The sequence below is a fragment of the Myotis myotis genome, unplaced genomic scaffold (genome assembly GCF_014108235.1).
Source record: "Myotis myotis isolate mMyoMyo1 unplaced genomic scaffold, mMyoMyo1.p scaffold_m19_p_10, whole genome shotgun sequence".
Lineage (NCBI taxonomy): Eukaryota > Metazoa > Chordata > Mammalia > Chiroptera > Vespertilionidae > Myotis > Myotis myotis.
This window is the reverse complement of record NW_023416314.1, coordinates 77,509,804-77,530,390: the sequence shown is the minus strand read 5'-3', so window position 1 is coordinate 77,530,390 and position 20,587 is coordinate 77,509,804. Positions and strand designations below refer to the sequence as shown.

Sequence of the window (20,587 nt, the reverse complement as noted above, 5' to 3'; positions counted from 1 at the left end):
GCAGGTCCAGCCTGCTGCTCCCAGGCTTCCTTTACCATATGAGACCTTGAAGCATTCTGCCCAGGCCTCCTAGACCCTACCCCCTCCTTATTTTCTCCAGTCTTGCCACTCCTCAGCTTCCTTTGCTGCAAGCCCTCTTCATGATCAGTGCTTAATAAAATGGGGCTAAAAAGACCATTTGGTCGTTCTCTAGGCCTGTTTCCAAGGAGTCCCTAGTGCTATTTCTATCTGCCCCAGGATGGAGGGCTGATACAGCAAATGAAGGTGACACCTATGTGAGGAGTACTGATGACATTCTCCATGTCATACTGTCCCAGGGTTCCTTAAACATTGTTGCTCCAGCCCTGACCGGTTTGGCTCAGTGGATAGAGCGTCAGCCTGCGGACTCAAGGGTCCCAGGTTCGATTCCGGTCAAGGGCATGTACCTTGGTTGCGGGCACATACCCAGTAGGGGGTGTGCAGGAGGCAGCTGATTGATGTTTCTCTCTCATTGATGTTTCTAACTCTCTATCCCTCTCCCTTCCTCTCTGTAAAAAATCAATAAAATATATTTTTAAAAAAACAACAACAAAAAACGTCGTTGCTCTAGCCAGTTCTCTTCTATCCCCAACACTGTCCAGTCCCCTACCAAAGCCCCTCACATGATGGCCATCTCTGAGGAGCTCCTGCGGGTTGAACCCCACCCCCCACCCCTGCTTGGAACGCCTCAGGTATAAGTCTGTCTGGAACGCCTCAGGTATAAGTCTGTCTGGACTTTATGAACCATGGTTCGGCCCCATGGATGCTCCTCTGACAAAGGACCCATTTTCCGGAGGTGGAGAACACTGCACAGGCTAGGTGGCTGGTCTTACAGGTTTTCTCGGGTTGGTCAATGCAGGTGACTAAAGAGTACTTTCCCTGTGCACCACCAGGGGGCACCGTAGGGCCGCTAAGCTCTTGGGAGGACTTGTCCGTTGGTCTTCTGAGGTGTCTTTCCTCTCTCTCAGGTCTGTTAGGCAGTGGAAGGAGGTACATGCACCTTGTAAAAAAAGCCGGTGCTGGTTCTCTCCCACCTATCAACTTGCTGGGTGATGCCAACGCAAGTAGAGCCACATTAAGGGACAGGAGGTTAGGGTGCCAGGCTGTGTTATTTATTGATAAGCATTAGTGAACCCCTTGCCCTGTAAGCTTAGCCAGTTCTAGCCTCAGATTCCTAGCCCTAGGCAGGAAGTACATCTGCTAAGTCTGTTCTGCCAAGACTGTGCCTAAATTGCTACAGCATCCCCAGGATCACAGTGTTTAGGTCAAGGAGGTGTACGGCAGGTATCAGAATGGTCATGTCCGGTCCTTGTCCTCAGAGACCACCACCAATGCAGGAAGTGCTCCTCGGCTCTCAGAGGGGCTCTGCTGGTTAGATGGAGGGCTGAGCACGGAGACTTCCAGATTCAGTCTCTTTCCTTCCCTGCAAGACTCCTTCCTGCAACATCCTCCACAGCTGGGCTGGGCTGAGAGGCAGTAACTGGCTCTTGCTTGTGTCCTGAGGTTCTTGGGTAGCGAGCAGGAGACCTTAGGTGGGACCTCAAAGGGGATAGAGATGCCAGAGACTGTGCAAGGGGATTGGGGGAAGAGAAACCAGAGAGTCATTAAGTCCCTTGATCTGACTGCACCAGCACCAGTTCTTGGCTATGGCCTGTAGTCCTTGGCCATCCCCTTGGTACTAAATAGATAGTACCTTGGGCCCTGGGTATACCCTTCCCCCACCATTACCTCAGAGATAAGAATTATTAAAGTGCCCTAGCTTGTTTGGCTCAGTGGATAGAGCATCACCCTGGGTTCGGTTCTGATCAAGACCACATGCCCAGGTTGCGGGCTTGATCCCTAGTAGGGGGCGTGCAGGAGGCCACCAACCAATGATTCTCTCTCATCATTTATGTTTCTATCACTCTCTCTCCCTCTCCCTTCCTCTCCGAAATCAATATATATATATTTAAAAGAATCATTAAAGCAACCTCTGCCCTCCTGAGCCAGGCACCTTGTAGAACTTTCTTGCTTGCTCAGCAAGGACTCCAAGCCAGCATCCATTTCTCCCTCAGGTCAGGGCAGCCCCCACCCAGGACCAGCAGGCTGGTGGTGTCTGGAGAAGACTGGCTCCCCCTGAAAGCCCTCCCTGGTCTGTCTCTGACCTGAACTGGAAGCGGGGATCTCCAGGGTGGGTTTGTAGCACCTGATACACTTCTGGGGGAGGCTCCAAGCCCATCTGTTCTGCCCGATGCCAGCGCTGCAGCCTTGTGATCCCTGCCAGGGTGGGAAGAAGACAGTGGGGCCTCATGGTGGGCAGGGAAAAGTCCAGGCTAGAGAATGTGTGTGGAGGGGTGTGGAGGGACCTCTGTACTTCCCAGTCTCAGGAGACAGTGCCCAAAAGGACAGGCAGGGGCTTGGATTGCTTCAGAGAGATGTGGGTGATAGGTCTGGTGCCAACATGTGCTTCTGGGGCTTGCGGGGTCCTCACCTGTGCAGGGCCCATACTGCCAGGCCAGGTCAAACTGCCTCAGCAGCTCCAGCTCCACTTCATCCACGCTCAGGGGCTGGATCTCTTCCTCTGCAACGACAAGCTGTTCCTCAGGCCTGCCCAGGACTGTACCCTGCAGGGCTGGCTCCCCGCCCCTCCCCTCACAGCTGTCCCTCCGCTTCTCAGCCCTCACCACCCCCTGCCTCTGTCTTCTGCTGCCAGGCCTGGTGTAGGAAGTAGAGGACATACTTCACTTCCCCTTGCATTGCCCACATCCGCCCACGTCCCATGTCCCTCCGTGTCCACTCCTCCGCCCTCCCCATACCCCAAAGACCTAGCTCTGTTGCCAGCTCCCCCTTGCTGTGTCCAGCGGGGCCCTCCCTTCTCTTCACTACTGGGTAGGAGTCAGTGATGAGCCGCTTCCGGCCCATGGCGGCCACCCAGGCAGGCGGAGAAGAAGGCGATTGCAGGGAAGGAGAGAGACAGGCCAGCGGGCACGAGAAAGACAGCTGCTGAGATGACAGAGGGCTGGGCCAGAGAGCGAGCCTGGGACCAGCAACCGGCAGACAGAAGGACCAGACAAGCAGAGAGGAAGTCCGCAGGTTCCAGGGAATGACGTCTCTCCCCTAGCCCTCAAGCACGCAAACATCAAAGACCTAAGCCAATGGCAGGCCGCCTCGGAGAGGCGGGGCCCGGCTCCAGCCAATGGCAGACGGCGCAGGCAGGGGGCGGGGCAGCTGCAGCAGCTGTGTTCTAGGGGAGAAGGGGTGAGGCTGGGGTGGGGGACCTGTCAAAATGCCCCAGACTGCACCACCTCCTCCTGCGCCCCCCCATTGGCCCGCAGTGGGTCTCGGGGGACTTACAGAGCGTTATCCTCAGGCTCTCACTTCCCGTTTTCCCTTCCTAGGCAAATGTTCTTTTCAGCCTCACTAATCCCCGTGGCAGGTTTGTAACTCCCCAGGGCCCAGCTGGAGCCTTCCACTCCCTCCCCCCCTCTTTGGCCCACAGCATGTTGTGGGGGCAGGTCTGGAGGTCCGAAGAGAGTTTGGGCTAATCCAGCCCTCTTCCCTGCTCCCACCCCACCCCCACTGGCCCCAGGAGAGCTGGCTGGAGAAGCCCATGGTTCTGGAAAGCTCCTTTCTCACAGTCTGCGCCCAAAGATACTGCCCACCCTTGGTCCAAGCAAGCGTTTGCCTTGTCGGCTCTCCTGGGGTCCCACAGCCTGTTCCTTTGGCCCTGCTAGTCAGGAAGATTCTGCACTGAGCAGGAGGCCACAGTGTGTTTGGACCCCCAGTTCTTCACAGCACAATCTGCATGCCTGTATCACACGAATGTGAATGTGTGAGCAGAAAATACCAACAATAAACCTAACACTTATATGGCACTTACAGTGTGCCAAATACTGTCCTAAGCACTTTCCCACAGATTCACTCCACTAAAATGGATGTAAAATGGTTCTTGAAAGTAGGAAGTACTGATAGTCACAGACGTTGTGGAGCCCCAGTTAGACCATAGCCCCTCTGTGCTCCTCTGGAGCTCACAGGCTATAGGGGCAGGCAGATGGGACTCAGAAGTTGTCCGTGCAAGGATAACATTTCTAACAAACAGGAGAGGGGGGAAGGGTGGGTCAGAGATGGGTTGGACCACAGGGCTGGCTTAGCACTGGAAGACCTCCTGGAGGAGGCAAGCTGAATAAACAGTGCCTCTCAATTCTCCACCCATGACCTTTGTCCCTGGGCTCCTGTCATCGCTGACTCACCCCTACACCCGCCTCCCCCTCACCAACTTCCTGGCAGCAGGCAAAAGTGCTGGCCAGTGGGAGTCTGGGAATCGGCACAGGGACCAGCCCTGCTCTAATCACCCTCTAGAGATCCCATCCAGTTCTTCCCTTCAGGGGTACGAGGGCCTGCGCAGGCCCTCCTGCTCTGGAGTCTGAGTGCCCTGTGACAGGAGGGAAGTGGGCACAAGTGAGAACACTAGAGAGTGGACCACTGAAGGGGAGGAGAGGAACAGGCATGTCTCAGGGGCCTCCTCCCGCCCGGCTCTCCCCATCTACTTCCTTGGGGATGGGCCATGTCTGAGTCCAGAAGTGAGAGCTCGTGGCGCATTGTACAGAGCTGCAGGGCCCTTCCCTGCTTTATTGTTTGGGCTGGGCCTGATCTAATCCCCTGTCTGCATTATAGACTAAGTGGGGCCCACATTGAGGGGCCCTGCTGTGTTGGGAGGGAAGCAGGGAGGCCCTCTCCACCAGGCCTACAAAGGGTTTAGGTGTGGGGTCCAGTCAGGCACTGAGTACTCTACGGAGGAATGATGGTGTCCAGCTCTGTGGGACTGACGACCCTCTCCCCAGGGGGCATTGCCAGAGGTGTATGGCACCCAACTCCTAAGCCCACAAAGCCCTAAGGGAATAGGGAGCCATGGGTGGGGCAGATCCCTCCTCATTCCTGGCCCCTCCTACCCCTGAAAGCTGATAGCCGTGAGGCCCTGCCACCGCCCAGGGAGCGTGAAATGGGGTGTGCCACTGGGCGGCCACAGTGGTTCCTACTGCCTATTCCCTCTCCCCTCTGGCACCCTGACCTGCTCTGTGGACACTGTCTGGGTCATCCCTGCCAGCTGCCCCCAGCTCTGCCTGGCCCAGGCCCTTCTAGCCTCTCTCACCCAGCCTGGAAGATGTCTCCCTTGGCCTTCAGCTTCACCCAGTACCCCCCAAAAAAGGAGAACCAGGGCAGTCAGCTCTACTGCAGGCACCCAAGGACTGGCTTGCAGGAACTCTCCACTGGCAGCGTTGCCCTCCTCTCCTAGTCGATGGCAATGGGATCGAGCTCCCAAGGTTGGAAGGAGTTGGCACCCAGGGGTGTAGAACCATCTCTGTCCAATTGGCATCTTTCCTTTACTTGGCATCTGGCTCCTTAAGGTGTTCTGGCAACTAGACCGGACTTTCACCTTCCCTTCTTTACTTCCCCAACCTTGTCTGCTCCCTATCACCTTTCTTCCTTGAACCCCTGCCCTATTCAGGCAGCCTCCTGGCCCATCCCCAAAGCTGCTGTCTGGGGCCTGTCACAGTTCAGGCTTCAGGATAGAAGGCCAGGCCAGAGGTCTGAGTTGGAGGCTAAATTCTCTCTCCTTTAGGGAATTTCCTGAGACTAAGGCCTAAGTTCCTGTGTCAGCCCTAACCCCCAAAGGTTGGTGATGGGACTAGCAGGAGTGACCTTTGTACTTTGGCCTGGGAATACTCAAGGCCCTTGCTTCATAGTCAGGACCAAAGTCTTGGAGGAACTCAAAAGAAAAGGAGAGAAAAGAACTGAAACAGAAGTTCAGAACCTTCCTGAGGGCTGAGGCCCACCGCTGACTGCTCCAAGGGGAAGGGGGATTAAACCTGGCTTAGCTCAGACAATGAGGCAGGATGGGGGGGGCCTCAGCACCGCGCATGCACCCTAAGAGCCCCTTCCCCCAGCTCATGATGGAGCTTGTGGGGAAAGCCAGCTAGAGCTAGGAAGGTGGGGGCAGGTGGAGGGAGAGAGGGAAGCAGCTGCCTGGCGCCCAATGGGCTGTGGGGCGTTGCCCGCTCTCCTTCCCTCTCCCTAGCACACCCCTTCCTCAGGCCCTCAGGCCCTGCCACCCACCCAGAGCCCCCACATACTCATACACCCTGGGCCCCATTCCCCACCCTGTGGGCCAAAATTCTTTCAGGCAGCTCCTCCTAGTCCCTTACGACCCTCCCAGACATCCCACCTCAAGTTCTTCCAGGTTCTCTGGCCTAGTGGGCTTAAGGGGTGGGAGCCTGGTAGAAGGCAAAGCTTCCCCTGGGTCTGGGGGCGTTTTTTGCCACTGGATGTCTCTTTTTTCCTGTCCCAACCACCCACTCCAAACCTCTCATCACCTCCCTTTTTACCTTGGCCAGCCTTCCTTGTAAAGTTCTGGGGAGATTTGAAAAGGGGCCCTTCTAGCCATTCCTCCCTGTGGCCACCAGGTGTCAGACTTTGTCCAGCTGGGAGGAAGTCCTAGTTGGTTTCCACGCCATCAGCCAAGCTTTGGAGATCAGGACAAGTTGGAGAGGGGCCTAGAGGACACCTCTGATTGGAGGCTGAGGGACCCTGAAGGTTGAGATGAGGAAAGGGCTGGATTTCTGGTCCTAAAGCTCACAGTATTCTCTTACTGCCCCAGCCCTCACCCCACTGACAAGGGCTTTGTCCACTGTTGGGAAATTGGGGGAACCAGGCTGAGTCAGGGAGCTCAGGAATTGAAGTGACAAAGGCAGGGGCAGTTGTGGCTCCAGAGAAGGAGGGGCTGAGAGGAAGCCACCCATCAGAGCATTCAGCCAGGCCTGGGTCACTGGTCGTTGCCCTCTAGGTTCAGGAGAACAAGGGCCTCCCTTGGCCCTTCCCCATTTGGGGTGGCTGTGGCAAGTGGGTGAGTGTGTGTGTGAGTGTATGTGTGTAACGTGAGTGCTTGAATGAGTCTCCTAACTTACTGAGGGGGCCCTAAGTCCTGGATGTCGGGTCAGTCTTTGCAAAAAGTGGGCAACTGGCAAGGTGTGACTACCCTTTTGCCACCCTGTGTCTGAGCCTCTTCTGTACCCACTCCTATGACCCTGGAAATTGTCCTCCCCCACTCCCCGTCCACCCATATGACAGTTCTCCATCTTAAACACAGGGGTGTTAGATGAAAACGAGATTCCTAATCCACTCTGTAATATCTGGAAAAGACAGGGAGAAGGGCCTTCTCTCCCCCACCCTCTCACTTTCCCTAGGCTTCCTGGGAACAGATGCCTTTTAGAGACATCATCCTCCCTCCATGTCACTGAAGGGCTTCAGGTATTCTAAGTTCTTAGGTTGACCTCTGGATACCTGGGCCCCTGACTATAAGACCATACTTAAGAGGTTAAGCCTAGGATAACCAATAAAAACTCATCACCTCTCCTGAAACAGCTGTGGATGGAGAATGACAAACTCACTCACAGAAAAGCCTGGTAACATACCATTTACCAGGAGCTACCTGCTCCTTGACCTATAGTACCAAAACCCAAGGAGGGGCTCCCACTGCCAACACCATCAGTAGGGGGCTATTTGGAAGAAAGTTCAAAAACTCAAACTATGAAATGTCCTCTATGACTGGGTTTTCCTCTGTGTCCACCTCCCTAACCCTGCTTCTAGGGTGCACCCTCTGCATTCTTTGCTGGAGAGAACTCCAGCACTCATCCACCCTTCTCCTCCCAGTCTTGCTCCCATTTCCCGTGGCTACTTACCTGCCTGCACTGTGCTCTGTAAGGCATATAGTCACTCAACAGTACAATTTCTAACCACCTTGAGTCCCACATACTCACTGCCCCATGGTTCACTGCCATTCCTGCCTTTCCAGTCCTCAGCTTTGGGGAATGCCCTTTCTCCGCTCTGTCCCTACCTCTGGGCATCATCTCTCGCTTGCTAGGGAATGTCACAATCCATGCCAAATGGTTGGTGACAACAGAGCTGTGTTTGCTGATGTTACCAGGTTCCTTGTGGCTGCCCTTTTGATTTTCCTGTGCTTTTCTGTGATTCCATTCCCCAAGTCTCTCCATTCTTCCACTGCCACTCCTCAGGCAGCAATGACATGTTTAGATCTCTTCTGCTTAAAAAACAACAACAGCAAACCAACCAAACAAACAAAAAACCTTCCATGCTTCTGTTACCATCTCTAGATATTCCTTTTGCCACCAAACTTCTGAGGGAATATATTTACCCCTTCTACTTTCTTATCATCTCCTTCTTTAATCTCACAGTTTGGTATCTGCCTCTTAACTGCTTTTGCAAGGGTCACCAACGACTGCCTGATTTTACCAATGCCAGTGGATTTTGCCCATATTCTCTCAGTTCTTCTGGGGCATCTGACTCTGTCAATCAGCAACTTCCTTAAAACTCCCCTCTCTTGACTTTTAGCACATTATTGTCTGGACACACTTTAAATCAAATTATGGAGAACTTTAATCTGTGCTAAAATGCTGTAGGAATGCAAAGATGAATAGATTACAGAGCCTGCCTTCAAGATGCTCCCTGCTTTAAAGGGAGATGGACACACTTAACTATCCCTTGCTTTGCCCATTCTTCAAGAATGGTGTCAAATCCCACCTTCTTTATTTATGCAAAAGCACTTATTGTGTGCAAGGCACTGGGAATACACAGTGATCTCAGACAATCCTTGCCTCCCTTCTGGGGCTCACAGACTAGCAGAGTCCTCACCCAACTGGGAGCAATTGCTTCTTCCTTGATGTCAGTAGTATTTTCCCTGTGTCTTTCTAAACTTAATCAAATTCTACCTTGGATTCTAGCATTTGTGATGAGGGAAGGAAGTAACAAGTTGTTTTGTTCAACACACTAATTGATCACCATCTTTAGGCTGGAGCTTGAGCAGGGTGCTGGGATAGACATGGGGAAGACTCGGAATCTGTCCCCCAAAAGCTCACAGTACAGCAGTGTGGGACATCCCTCTCTTCCCCCTGTATTCGGTACAGCCCTTTGCTGGGTGCCTTACATATAACAGCTGCTACTCATTTTGCCCCTGCATGGAGACAGCCCAGATGCCCTCTCCTGTCTTGTTAGGCAGAAGGCAGGGCCATGCCTGGGCAGATTTCCCTCCCTGAAGAGCCCGGACCCTGCAGGGTGGGCATGTTCCCTCCAAGTTGGGCCAGGTGACTCAGGGACATTCAGCAGAGCCTGGCTCGCCCCACCCACACACAAGTCCAATAGTTCTGGCCTCTCCCTTTCCAGTGGTTCATGTACTTGTGGGGACCGCCCAGTGCATACGACACGTGTATGCTTTTGTTCCTTATTGATTCAGGTAAGCTGGTCTTCTCTTCCCAAATAGATTACAGGCTCTATAATGGCTTCTTTTATGTTTCCTATACCGAGGAGCACAGTGATAGGCAGGTAATGTCTTTAAAATATTTATCAACTGCCTGGCCAGTGTGGCTCAGTGGTTGAGCATCTACTTATGAACCAGGAGGTCACGGTTCGATTCCTGGTCAGGGCACATGCCTGGGTTGCAGGCTCAATCCCCAGTGGGGCATGTGCAGGAGGCAGCCAATTAATGATGAGCCAGTTCTCTCATCATTGATGTTTCTGTCCCTCTCGCCCTCTCCCTTCCTCTCTGCAAATATTTAAAAATATTTGTCAACTGATTGACATCACCATCACTTGTTACTTCCTTCGCTTAGGGTACTGTCTCCAGGAGGCCCTTGTAAAATATCCATGTATTACCTGGGAGCAGTTAGCCCGTTAATTTATCCAGCGGCTCTTCACTAGATTGTTGACACGCCATATGCCACAAGTAATCTGTTTTACTAATCGCTGCTGCTGTATGTAATGTCCCATTTTACAGATGGGGAAACTGGAGAATAGAGAGCTTTAAATGATTTGTCCAAGGTCATTTAGCTCATAGGTTATGAAACTGGAATTTGAGCTTAAACCACCCCTTAAACAGCATCTCTCCTATTAACTTGCAGTCCAGTATGAATTTTTCTCTTTCCCACTAATCTGTCTTACATTGGAAAGGAGTAGTCACAGCTGACGACTTGGCTGTGGTCTATCGCCCTCCCTAGCAGATGAAGGGCAATGAGAAAGCGAGGGTCACTGCTGGGGAGAAGGAGCCCAAAGGCAGCCACAGGTGGAGGTTCTGGGGAAACTGAGGACTGAATGCATGGGCTGACTACTTGGAAAGAGCATGAGAGGAGCAGCTAAACTGTTTTTCAAAGAGACATACCTCTGAGGCCATTAAAGTAACCCAGAGAGGTGAGGTGGACTGAGCAAAGGCGGGGAGAGGGAAGGTAAGTGACAGATAAGAAGGCTTTTGGGAGGACTAAAGGAATATAGCGTTGATGGGGAGAGCTGGAGTGAAGTCTGCTGTGTACACATCTTCCCCAACAGCATGGGAGAGCCTCTTCCCTAAGCTCTTTGCATCTGAGTTAACCTTTGGGCTCCCGGGCTCTCCTCGCAGCCACGGGAGCCAGGGGACACGGGGAGGACCAGGAGAACCAGTAATGAGAGCAGGGAGGGGGGGCAGTGCCAAGCAGAGATGCTTCTGGGGCAAGCATTTTATTTGTTAATACAAGAATAGAAAATTTGCAATAAATATAATCTAATAAATAACATCTCCAAATAAATAAATATTAATACAACAAACAGAGTCATGAGTGGTTGGGGCTGGGGTGCAGGGCCTGGGGGAGCTGCCCCATACACCCCGAAATGCTACTGCAATGTAAACTTTCAGGAAATCCTGTGGCTGTGGCTATGGTTGCCCTCCCCAGGCTGGGCAACCCACAGATACCCTGGAAAAGGGGGCAGAGAGGAGGCACCATGATGCTGGCAAGAAAATTCAAGACAAGGTCCTTTGGTTGCCACCCTGTGTCACAAGTGCCTTGGTGACCCCAGGGTCCAGTCTGTGCCTGCCCCTCTGCTTTCAGTATTACCTCCAACGCAGACCTCACCTCTTCCATTTTTAATACCATCTCTTCCTGTTTGGACTTGCCACTGTGCTTGTTTCCTGAATTGAATGTATGGAGTTAATTGGGGTAGGGGAGCAACACCCATCTAAGGAGAGTGAGGCAGCAAAGGGCTTCACCCCAGAAAGGCACATGCTGCGGTGGCCCCCTCCCTGCCCTACAGGCATGCTTCCTGCAAGTGCCGCTTAAGGGGCTGGTTGGGCACTGGCAAGTGGTTGGCAGGAAGCAGGAGGCTGTGAGAGCTTTACACCGACCCGAACCACTTCGGGCTCCCTTGAGCATTACTTCCTGTAGAAATGGGAGGGGGCCTATTGCACCTCTTCTCCAGACCTGCAGCACTTTGGGAAGTAGGGAGGGGATGGGTCTTATTGCATCATGCCCTCTTCCAAGTCTGGGAAGGGCCAGAGGCTCTCAGCTTCTGTCTCCTGGCTCAACAAGTGTTGGCACACAGGTTTCTCCCTCCCAGAGTGGGAGCAGGGTTGGAAAGGGGAGGGGAAAGAGGAGGTGGTAAAGGTCAAAGATTAGAAGCCATGGGTCCCCAGGTGCAGGGTGACAGCAGCTGCTGGAGGTTGCATCTTCTTCTTGAGCCGGTTGAAGTCCTTCGCTGAGCGCCAAAGCCAGGTCTGCAGCTCCTTCAACAGCCAGAAGTCATCCATCTTTTGGAGGAAATCACTGTGGGCAGGGCCAGGGGCCCAGGTGGGCTCAGTCCCGGGCAGAGGCTGGGGCAGTGGGTAGCCCAGAGCTGCCATGACACCCGCAATGCTGCCCAGCAGGCCCTGGAGGCTGGTACAGAAGTGGGCCAGGCTTCGGCGCAGCTCAGCTGCAGCAGCCTGGCGGTTGAGGCCACGCAAGTGGCACAGAAGGTGGCTATAGGCCTCGTAGTTCTGGGTCAGCCGCAGTTTGTCATTGAGGCTTCGCCAAACTTCCAAGTTGACAGTGGCCCTGGGTAGAGTCTCTGCCCCCAGCCGAGGTGGGTTGAAGTCAGGCTCGTTGAAAGGGGGGCCCAGGTAGTTCAGCTGTGGAAAGGAGAGGGCGATGGGGAAGGAGGAGGGCAAAGCAGCCAGCTTGCCACCACCAGGAGATACCTGTCCCCAAAGCGTCTATTTCCTGTGTCCCCCGACACTGGCCCCATCTCCATGCTAGCTCTCTCTGTTCACAGGCCAGCCCTAAGTTTCTCCATGGATGTCGTTTGCATGGAGATGACAGTTGACGCAATGAGGGTACTGAGCTCTCTATGGAGAGGTGTAGAATGAGGAAAATTGGGCAGCAGATACTCAGGGAGGACTCGCTGATTGGCTGTGTGTGCAAGCCTCTGGGGAGGGCCCACCGGGAGGCAGGGCAAAAGAGGAAGAGGAGCGATGGGGACCCAGGAGGCCAGGCTGCAGAGGTAGAAGGTGGACCGAGAGTGCAGAGCCAAGAAGAGTTCAAGAGGCAGCAGTGCTCAACAGTGTGGCTGTAAAACAGAGAGCAAGGAGAATGAGCCTTAGAAAATACTGTTGGGTTTGGCAAGAAGGAGGTGCCTGACAACCTAGGAGAGAACCGTTTCAGTGGCCTGGAAGCCAGATCGCAGGGGGTTAAAGCGTGAGTGGGTGGAGAGGAAGTGGAGGCAGAGGGTGTAGACCACTCCTTCGAAAAATTTGGCAGGGAACGCCAGGAGAGAAAAAGGGTCGGGAACTAGAGGGGGTAGCAGAGTCAAGCAAAGGTTTTCTGGACAGGAAAAGCAGGTCGAAAGGCAGAGGGGCCTGTGGGCATCAGAGCTCCATTTGCCCAGTCCCAGCAGCTGAAGGGCTGAGGACAGAGGTACACACGAACCTCCAAGGAAGGCTCAGCCCATGGAAGCAGGACTGCAGAAGGAAGAAACTGAGGCAGTCTCAAGAGCTGGGCTGGAGGAAGGGTATGGAAGTCAGTGCAGGGAAAAGGACAGCCTTGCCAACCCCCGGGGGAGAGCCTGGGGCCCAGGGAAAGGGCTGAGGGAGACAGTTCAGCGGGGAGAGAAAGGGAGAAGAGAGGGGCGAGGCCTGGGATAGGCAAGGGCCCAGGGGGAGGTTCACACGCTGACAAGCACAGAGACAAACTAATTTCCTCGGTGTATCCTGGGGCTGGAGCCAGCTCCCCCGCCACCCTCCTCCCCTTTCTTTCCCTGGCTCCAGAGTAGGGTCTGGGATGTAGAGGAGGAACACGGGAAGAGGGGGCCAGTTCCCGTGGTCCTCGCTAACTATGACCCTCCTTCCTCCTCTCCTGGGCTCTCCAAACACCTCTGGACTGCCCCCAAATTCTTATGGCAGAACTTCAATCCACACCCTGAGCCCCCTGCCACTACTGGCCTGGGTTCCCTGCAGCCCCCTTCCCACAAGTCCCCCCTAGGAGGCCCATCTAGGATGGGAGAGGCAGACAGAAGGAAGGCCCATGGGTCCAGAGCAGCAGGGCCCCAGGTCTGGGGCAGAGGCGAGCTGGAACATAGGCATGGGAGGTGGGGCCCCTCCCCACCCAGCCCCACCCTTGCAAGAGACACCACAACACGGTGTAAACAGAGGAGACTTCCCTGGCCCCCAGGGGGAGGCGGGCGGCTGGGCAGTCAGCCAGTGGGGCAATGGGCCAAGGCGGGTGCGAGGCCTGCCCACATGCCTAGTCCTGGGGCCAGGGATGGGGAGGAAGGGGCACCCTAGAGGGAAGGGCAAGAGACAGGCCAGACATGGAGACTGCTTGGAGCCAAAGGTCCCCTCTTCATCACCCCACATTCATCAGGACCCCTCTACCATTCTCTTCCCCCACCTCCTCTTCTCATTCTTTGCCCAATTCCCAGACCCCTAAAGCTGCCCCTAATACTCACATAGGTCCCAGCCAAGCTGCGGAGTTGGTGCTCCAGGTAGCGGGTGAGGTCATAGGTTTTCTGGATGGAGGGACCAGGCCCTGGGTCCCCTGTGCGATTGAGGGCTGGCACTGCAGGGAGGTGCCAAAGCACGGTGCACAGGCAAGCTAGCATCCCCCACGAGTCCCCTGTGGACAAGAAGCATGAGGGTGGGCCTGGCCTGGTAGAGATAGCAGCTGGCAGCCCCTCAGGTGTCTGTCCCCACCTTGGGCTGGGAGGGAGGAGTGGAACGCCAGATGGGAGGCAGGGGGGGATGGAGGAGGGGAGTATTCCTGGCCCCAGAGAGCGTTTGCTCGTTTATGTGTGTGTGTGTGTGTGTGTGTGTGTGTGTGTGTGTGTGTGTAGGCATGTATGTTATACATTATACCAGTAGATACTGGAGAGTATATTTGTGGGTCAGCTAACAGTCACTGTATGTGCCACCATGTAGATATGTGTACAAGGAGGGCCAGGCCTAGGGACACGAATCAGTGTTCCCAAGTTCCAGGTGTACCTCAGCCTCCTCTCCCAGCCTCTAGTTCCACTGCAGCTTGCAGGGAGCCAAGGGGTTGGGGTGGGAAACAGCACATGTCAGAGCTGCCAGCTGAGAGCAGTCAGCCCTGGGAGAGGTGGAGGAGAGAGGCTGTCTCCTCCCTCCTCTGTCCCCCCCACCCTACCCCCGAACTAACAACTCACAGTCAAGCTATAGGAGGCAAGGTATAGGGTCAGACCACCAGGGTCAGGCAGAACACAGGGCTGGCTCATGCGGTCAGTGGTAGGGACATTCTAGGATATGATCCTTGGTGTGGAAATGCAGGATGGGGTTAACAGAGAGTTAACGTTCACCCTCAGGGAAGCGTGCTCCAGGCTTATATAGCAGCGGTTCTCAACCTGTGGGTCGCGACCTCTTTGGGGGTCGAACGACCCTTTCACAGGGGTCGCCTAAGACCATCGGAAAACACATATATAATTACATATTGTTTTTGTGATTAATCACCATGTTTTAATTATGTTCAATTTGTAATGATGAAAATACATCCTGCATATCAGATATTTACATTGTTTCATAACAGTAGCAAAATTACAGTTATGAATTAACAATGAAAATAATTTTATGGTTGGTGGTCACCACAACATGAGGAACTGTATTAAAGGGTCGCGGCATTAGGCAGGTTGAGAACCACTGTTATATAGGGTTTTAGATGGGGAAAAGGTTAAGCTGCATGAGGCTTTCAATCAGCTTTCAATCAGTGGAGGGGGGCAGGGAGAGGAAGAGAGAGAATGATGTAGTCAATGAATTGTGTCTGTCAGCTGATGGCGCTGGAGAGTCTGGACATCTGTGGATGCCAGAGGCCAGGGGTCAGTGCTGTGAGAACAGACATAGGTGGTTGGGAAACATGATTTTCCCAGCTTTTAGGTGAGGTTCAAGATCAAGAACACTTGGCCAGGATTCAGTGGGCATTGGGACTGGGTAAAGCAATTAAGGTTAGGATAAGGTAAGGCTATAATTGGCATTGGGCTAGGTTAGCTTTAAGGACTGGGTTGCTTTTAAAGTTTCAGGTTAATTTATTGGGATTTGGCTGAGTGAGTGTGGTTGAGGTTTGAGTCCAGCTGGGGGATGTGGTTAGGTTTGGGCAGGCAGAGGGTTGGCTGGGACTACGGTTTGTGAATGTGTTGATTCAGATTTTCAGATAGGGTGATGCATGGCATGTCACTAAGAATATTGCTAGTGGATTTTGAGCTTGGATAGATGTGAGACCATGAGTAGTTTTTTCCTTCTAATTTATATTCTATACTTTCACATTTTCTGCAATGATTTGTGTTGTTTTGATAAAAGTAAGTTGGATATGGGTTTAACAATTTGACTGTACTTAAGAGTTAGGAGAGGTTTGAGTTAAGACTAGGTTAAGTTTACAGGTAGTCATAATACTGGGTCAGGGCTTTAGAGAGGGTAAAACTTGGAAGGGTTTAGGATTCAAATTGTATAGAATGTCTCTTACAGAGTGTAAGGATCAGGTGGGACTCCTGCAGTGTCCCCAACTGGTCAGTCCTTATATATACTGATTTCAGAGAGAAAGGGTTGAGAGAGAAATGAGGGAGAATCATCCATCGGCTGCCACCTGCATGCCCCACAGTGGGGACCAAGCCTGCAACCCCGGCACGTGCCCAAACTGGGAATTCAATCATGACTTCCTGGTTCAGAGGTCGACCATCACTGAGCATGCCAACTGGTCAGTCTTGACTTTCAGATGTGTGACAGACTGGCTGTACTGATGGAGCGTGGGAGGGAGGGTCCTGCTGTTCTCAGGGACCTGCCCTTTTGGTGAAGGGCTCTTGGTGTGTGTGTGTGTGTGTGTGTGTGTGTGTGTGTGCGCGCGCGCGCACACACTCACAGGCATGTGTTTTAGGACAGAGAGGAGGGTCAGGCACACAACTGCTCCCTGAGGGACAGGCTCCCTTTTTGCTCTGCCCCCATCTCCAGCCTGTGCACTCCCTCCTGAATGTTCCTTTCCTTACTCTTCCTTTCCGTCTGCGCTCTTGCTGACTCTGAGGTCCTTTCTAGTCCCTGTTCTTCACATCCCAAGACAACTCCAGGCCCTTCTCCTCTGCATGAAGCCTTGGGCTACTCTTAGCCTGGCTGTCTGACTGAGTCACTCCCAAGATCCTACTGGTACAAGGTGGGGTTAGTTTTGGAGGTAGAGACCTGCTGAGGTGGGCAGTGGCCCTTCCAGCCTTGAGGTAGCTTTCAAGATTGAGTCTGGCCTGGCTGGCAGTCAGTGGCAATGCTGAGGGTCCTGGCTGAAGCAGGAATTGGGAGCTGGGCTTGCCTCTTTACCCCACCCTGCTTTGGGCAGCCCTGCTAGACAAGAGTTCTGGGGCAGGGCTCTGCTTATCCCATTTTTTTGGGGGGGGGGCAGTCAGGAACGCAGCTATGGGACTTGTTTCCCCCCTCCTCTTCTGGGCCCTGTGGGACATCCCTGAGGAGCACTGGCTCCCTACACAGGGACAGTAGGGGGAGAAGGGGAGAAGCCTTTGGATAAACAAGAGCTAAGTCATCTGGGCAGAAAAACGGCTCATGAAATTAACCAGACAAGGCCGGTGTTTCCAGGAATATTTCAGTTCTGAGGTAACTGTCACTGCAGTGTGGGTGGGGGGGGGGGGTGCGAGGGAGAGAGAAGAAGGATCCAACTGACTGACCCATAGAGAGAACCAGAAAGAGGGAAGGAGACTCAGAAACCCAGAGGGGAAAAGGGCTAGGAAAGGAGAAAGGGGACAGGACGGGGCTCTACCCTCTGTCATGACAGCTTCCACTCGGGGCAAAATGTTCCCATATCTCAGGCAGCAAAAGCATCTGGGGCAGAGACAACCTGCGGTTTAGTTGTAAGTAGCTTGCAACTTGCCTGTGTCCCTAGGAGGGAGAGTGCAGTGGGCATCCTGGAGCCCTCATTGATCCTCCTCTCCAAGTTCATGGTGTGCAGGTGGACCTGGCCACTAAGGACTGTGTCCTGGGCCCCATCTCCCAGTCCTGGCACCCGACCAGCTCCCGCCCCAGCTCTGGCTCTGGCTGCTGCCCACTGATTGTTTACATCCCGTCTTCCCCTGTGTTTATAAATCCGGCTGAGCACGTGAGGAGCTAATGAGTGCAGCTCACGTTTCCTGCTGCAGCCCCCCTCACCCCCCCATCCTGGCCCCCGCCTGGGCCGGCCCCTAATTCCATCCAGATCCCTGGGCTCTGGGAACCGAGGCCCCCCTCATGAACACTCACAGGCACACCTCGGACTGCAAGCGCATGGCCACCCTGACACGCTGCACACACAGGCACACCTGTGTGTGCATGTCTTTGGCCAGCTGCCCCTCAGTCTGTAGCCTGTATCCCCCAGGCTGACCTCACTCCACTCACTAAGGGTGTGGGGCTCGGCAGTACAGATGTGCCAGGATGGTCAGGGTGAGCAGGACAAGTCAGCTGGGAGACTGCTCCTGGAACTGGTGGCTAAGAGCTATCAGCGGAATGCATAGGAGCCCGAGTGTAGGGCTAAGTGTGGGAGCCAGAAGGAAAAGCCCTGCCCTCAGGCCAGACCAGGAAGCATCCTGGTGACTTTGAAGGGGTCTATTGAGGGGAATTGGGGGAATGAAGCAGGTTAGGGGGTGGTGCCCACTGTGGTATGAGATCCAGGCATTGAGACTAAGAACGGGTTCATGGGGGAGCTTCCCAACCTGCCTTCCCAGGGAAAGGCCCACAGTCACAGCGGGACTTTCCTGTCCTCTGGGCTGCCTGGCCTGCCCTCCCCTCCATCCTCTCCTTGGTTCCTGTCCCCCAGGCTGCTGAGAGGTGGCTTAGTGAGTGAATACACATGAGCCCCCAGAAGTCAGGAGACCTCGCTTTGCCAGCAGCCCATCAGGTAATGGGGCTGTAGTGAGGGCTTGCACCGTGCATGTTCAAGTTCCTCAGCAGAACCACGGGGGCTCTGTCTCTGCTGTCCTCCTCAACAGCCCCCCCCCCCCCCGCCCTTCTCTTCCACCTAAATGACAAGAAACTGAGGCCTGGGAAAGCAGCAGCCAGGCAGGCCAGCTGCCTTGCCTTGTGAAGTCCATGTGCACACAGGAGTTGGGCTTTCTTTGGAGTGAGAGGGTTCTGGATGGTGCTGCAAAAGGACCCTGGGGGTGCTCAGAGAGAGCTGAGGCCAGGGAAGCTGGGCCACCGGCTTTAGCGAGGCAGGGGAAGAAGTTAGGAAATAGTAGGGGTAAGTGTGTGGGTGAGTTTCAAAGGGTGTTGTTATCCGAAAGGCCTGGGAGGGGCTCTGAGGGACCCGGTGGTGCCCCGGTGTGAACAAGCAGGTGGGATTGTGGGGAGGAATGTGAAGTGTCACTAGCGGCCGAGCGGGCGTGGCAGGGTGGTGTGCACAGTGTGACTGGGCAGGAGTGCGGGCTCTGCGAGGGGAGAGGGAGGGGGGAGACTTCTGGGGCAGCTGGGTGACAGTTGCTGCCATCACTGCCTGGTGCCCGTTCCCTGGTTGAGCTCGTGGCTCGGGCGCAGTGAGTGCCTGAGCCAGCGGTGGAAGCAGGTCTGGTCCGTCAGGGGATGTGCCTCGGTGTCCCACGGAGGGGCACTGTGTGTGGGAGCCCAGGAGGGGTCTGCGGGGACCCTGAGAGACGGGGGTGTCCGTCCGGGTTGGAGAGCGCCTGGCAGGAGTGTGTCCAGCGCCCCCGCCCACAGCCTCTCTAAAGGGCTCGGCTTGCTCCGGCCGCGGGATCGCCTGCTCCCCTCGGCTCCGGGCAGCCCCCTCCGACCCCTGCGGGAGGGTCAGGCCGGGCGCAGGGGAAGGCTGGGACGGGCCCTCCGGGACTGGAGGTCTCTGGGGAGGACTTCTGGACAGCAGACAAGGAAGGTGGGAGGGCAGAGGTCAGGGGGACGCTGCGAGGCTCCAGGGACGCGGGGTTCCCTGGGGGCCTCGGCGCGGGAACTGTGCGGCAGCGGCCGCTCCTGGCCCTCCCCCCTCGGCGGTGACCCCTCGCTCCGGGCCCTCTCCCCGCGGCGGCGGCGGCGGCGGCGGCGGCGCCTTCCCCTTGTGTGGCCCCGGCGCCCCCGGCCCCGCCCCCGGCCCGCTCCCGCCCGGGTGCTCCCTTCCCGTCGGCGGGGGCGGGGGCGGGTCCGGGGCTCCGTGCTCCGCCGGGCCGCTGCCCCTTCCCGCGCGTCAACTCCCCGATCCGCCCGCCCGCCCTCCCGCGGGCCGCCAGCGCCCAGCGGCCGCTCCCGCCGCTCCCCGGAGGGTGACGGACTTTTTCCTGCCCGGTCCGGCCGGGCTGCGCCCGCCCCCCCTGCACTAATCACTCCCAGGCCGAGGCGGGCGGTGCGAGGACTCGCTGCCGCCACCCCCACCGCCGGCCCCTACCTGCCGCCGGCTCCTCGGCCGCGGGCAGCATGGTGGGCTCCGGCCGCGCGGCGCGCAGCTAGGAAGCCGCGAGTCCGGCCCGCGGCCCGGCCCGGCTCCGCTCTCCGCCTCTTCTCCCCTCTCGCCCGCCCTCCTTCCCGCCCTCTCCTCCGCCGGGCCGGGGAGGGAGAGCGGCACGGCCCGAGGTGTCGGCCTCCCTCGCCTCCCGCTGGCCCGGCCCCGGGCTCCCCTCTGTCTCCCTCCTCTCCCTCCCTCTTCCTCTCCGGCCCCCACCACCCCGCGCGCCGCGTCTCCCTCCCGCAGCCCCGCTCCCGCCTCGGACTCGCTCTCCCCGACTTTTGCGCGGGGCTCGTCCGTCGGGATTGGCGGGACCCCGCCTCGCTGGGGCTCCAGGTGGCCGCCCCCCCAGGGCTGCGGGTCTCCGGGACGCCCCGCCGCACTCCCGGCCACCTCCTGGCCCCGCGGAGCGGACTCCAGGAATGCCGCGTCCCGCCGGGCCGCTCTCGAGGGCGCCCAGCCTTGCCTCCAGCGGCCCGAGCCCTGCTGGCGGGGGCAGGTCCTGGCTCCCGGCTCCGGGCTCCCGGGGGAAGGATGGAACCGGATCTCGAGGCTCCTGAGCGGAGGCGGGGGCCGGGGCCTCGGACGCCTGGCTCCTACCTGCTCGGAGGTCCATGGGGCTGGGGGCCGGGCCGGCCGGGCGAGGCTCCTCTCCCGGAGGCTGGCGGAGTGGGAGGGCGAGCCGCGGCTCCAGCGAAGCTTTAATAATCCCATCCGCCAGGCCCACTCGCAGGTTTTTTTCGCTCGGTTTCGGATTTTTTTTTTTCAGTGTGGGACATTCTGCAAACTTTTTTTTTTTCTGACGTGTAAAGCTGTAACCACAAATTGTA

At 56.0% G+C, this 20,587-nt stretch overlaps 2 protein-coding genes across 3 annotated transcripts; both read right to left on the bottom strand.

Annotated features, from left to right (window-relative positions):
• Nucleotides 1-1,108: 1,108 nt before the first annotated feature.
• POLD4 (DNA polymerase delta 4, accessory subunit) lies at nt 1,109-3,152 on the bottom strand. Its single transcript, XM_036326468.1, is given in 5 exon segments — nt 1,109-1,583; nt 2,163-2,274; nt 2,489-2,578; nt 2,823-3,005; nt 3,008-3,152. Coding segments are annotated over 5 exon segments (540 nt in total). The 5' UTR covers nt 3,138-3,152; the 3' UTR covers nt 1,109-1,558.
• A 7,372-nt stretch (nt 3,153-10,524) lies between these two features.
• CLCF1 (cardiotrophin like cytokine factor 1) lies at nt 10,525-20,543 on the bottom strand. Of its 2 annotated transcripts, XM_036326466.1 has the most exons (3): nt 20,358-20,538; nt 13,792-13,958; nt 10,525-11,977 (listed from the first exon to the last, which is right to left on the bottom strand). In XM_036326466.1, exons 1-3 carry the CDS (start codon nt 20,371-20,373, stop codon nt 11,483-11,485), a joined length of 678 nt encoding a protein of 225 aa, XP_036182359.1. In that variant the 5' UTR covers nt 20,374-20,538; the 3' UTR covers nt 10,525-11,482. The 2 variants fall into 2 exon arrangements, with proteins under 2 accessions (XP_036182359.1, XP_036182360.1); XM_036326467.1 differs by lacking the exon at nt 13,792-13,958 and having other exon boundaries at nt 20,358-20,543.
• Between the last annotated feature and the right edge of the window lie 44 nt (nt 20,544-20,587).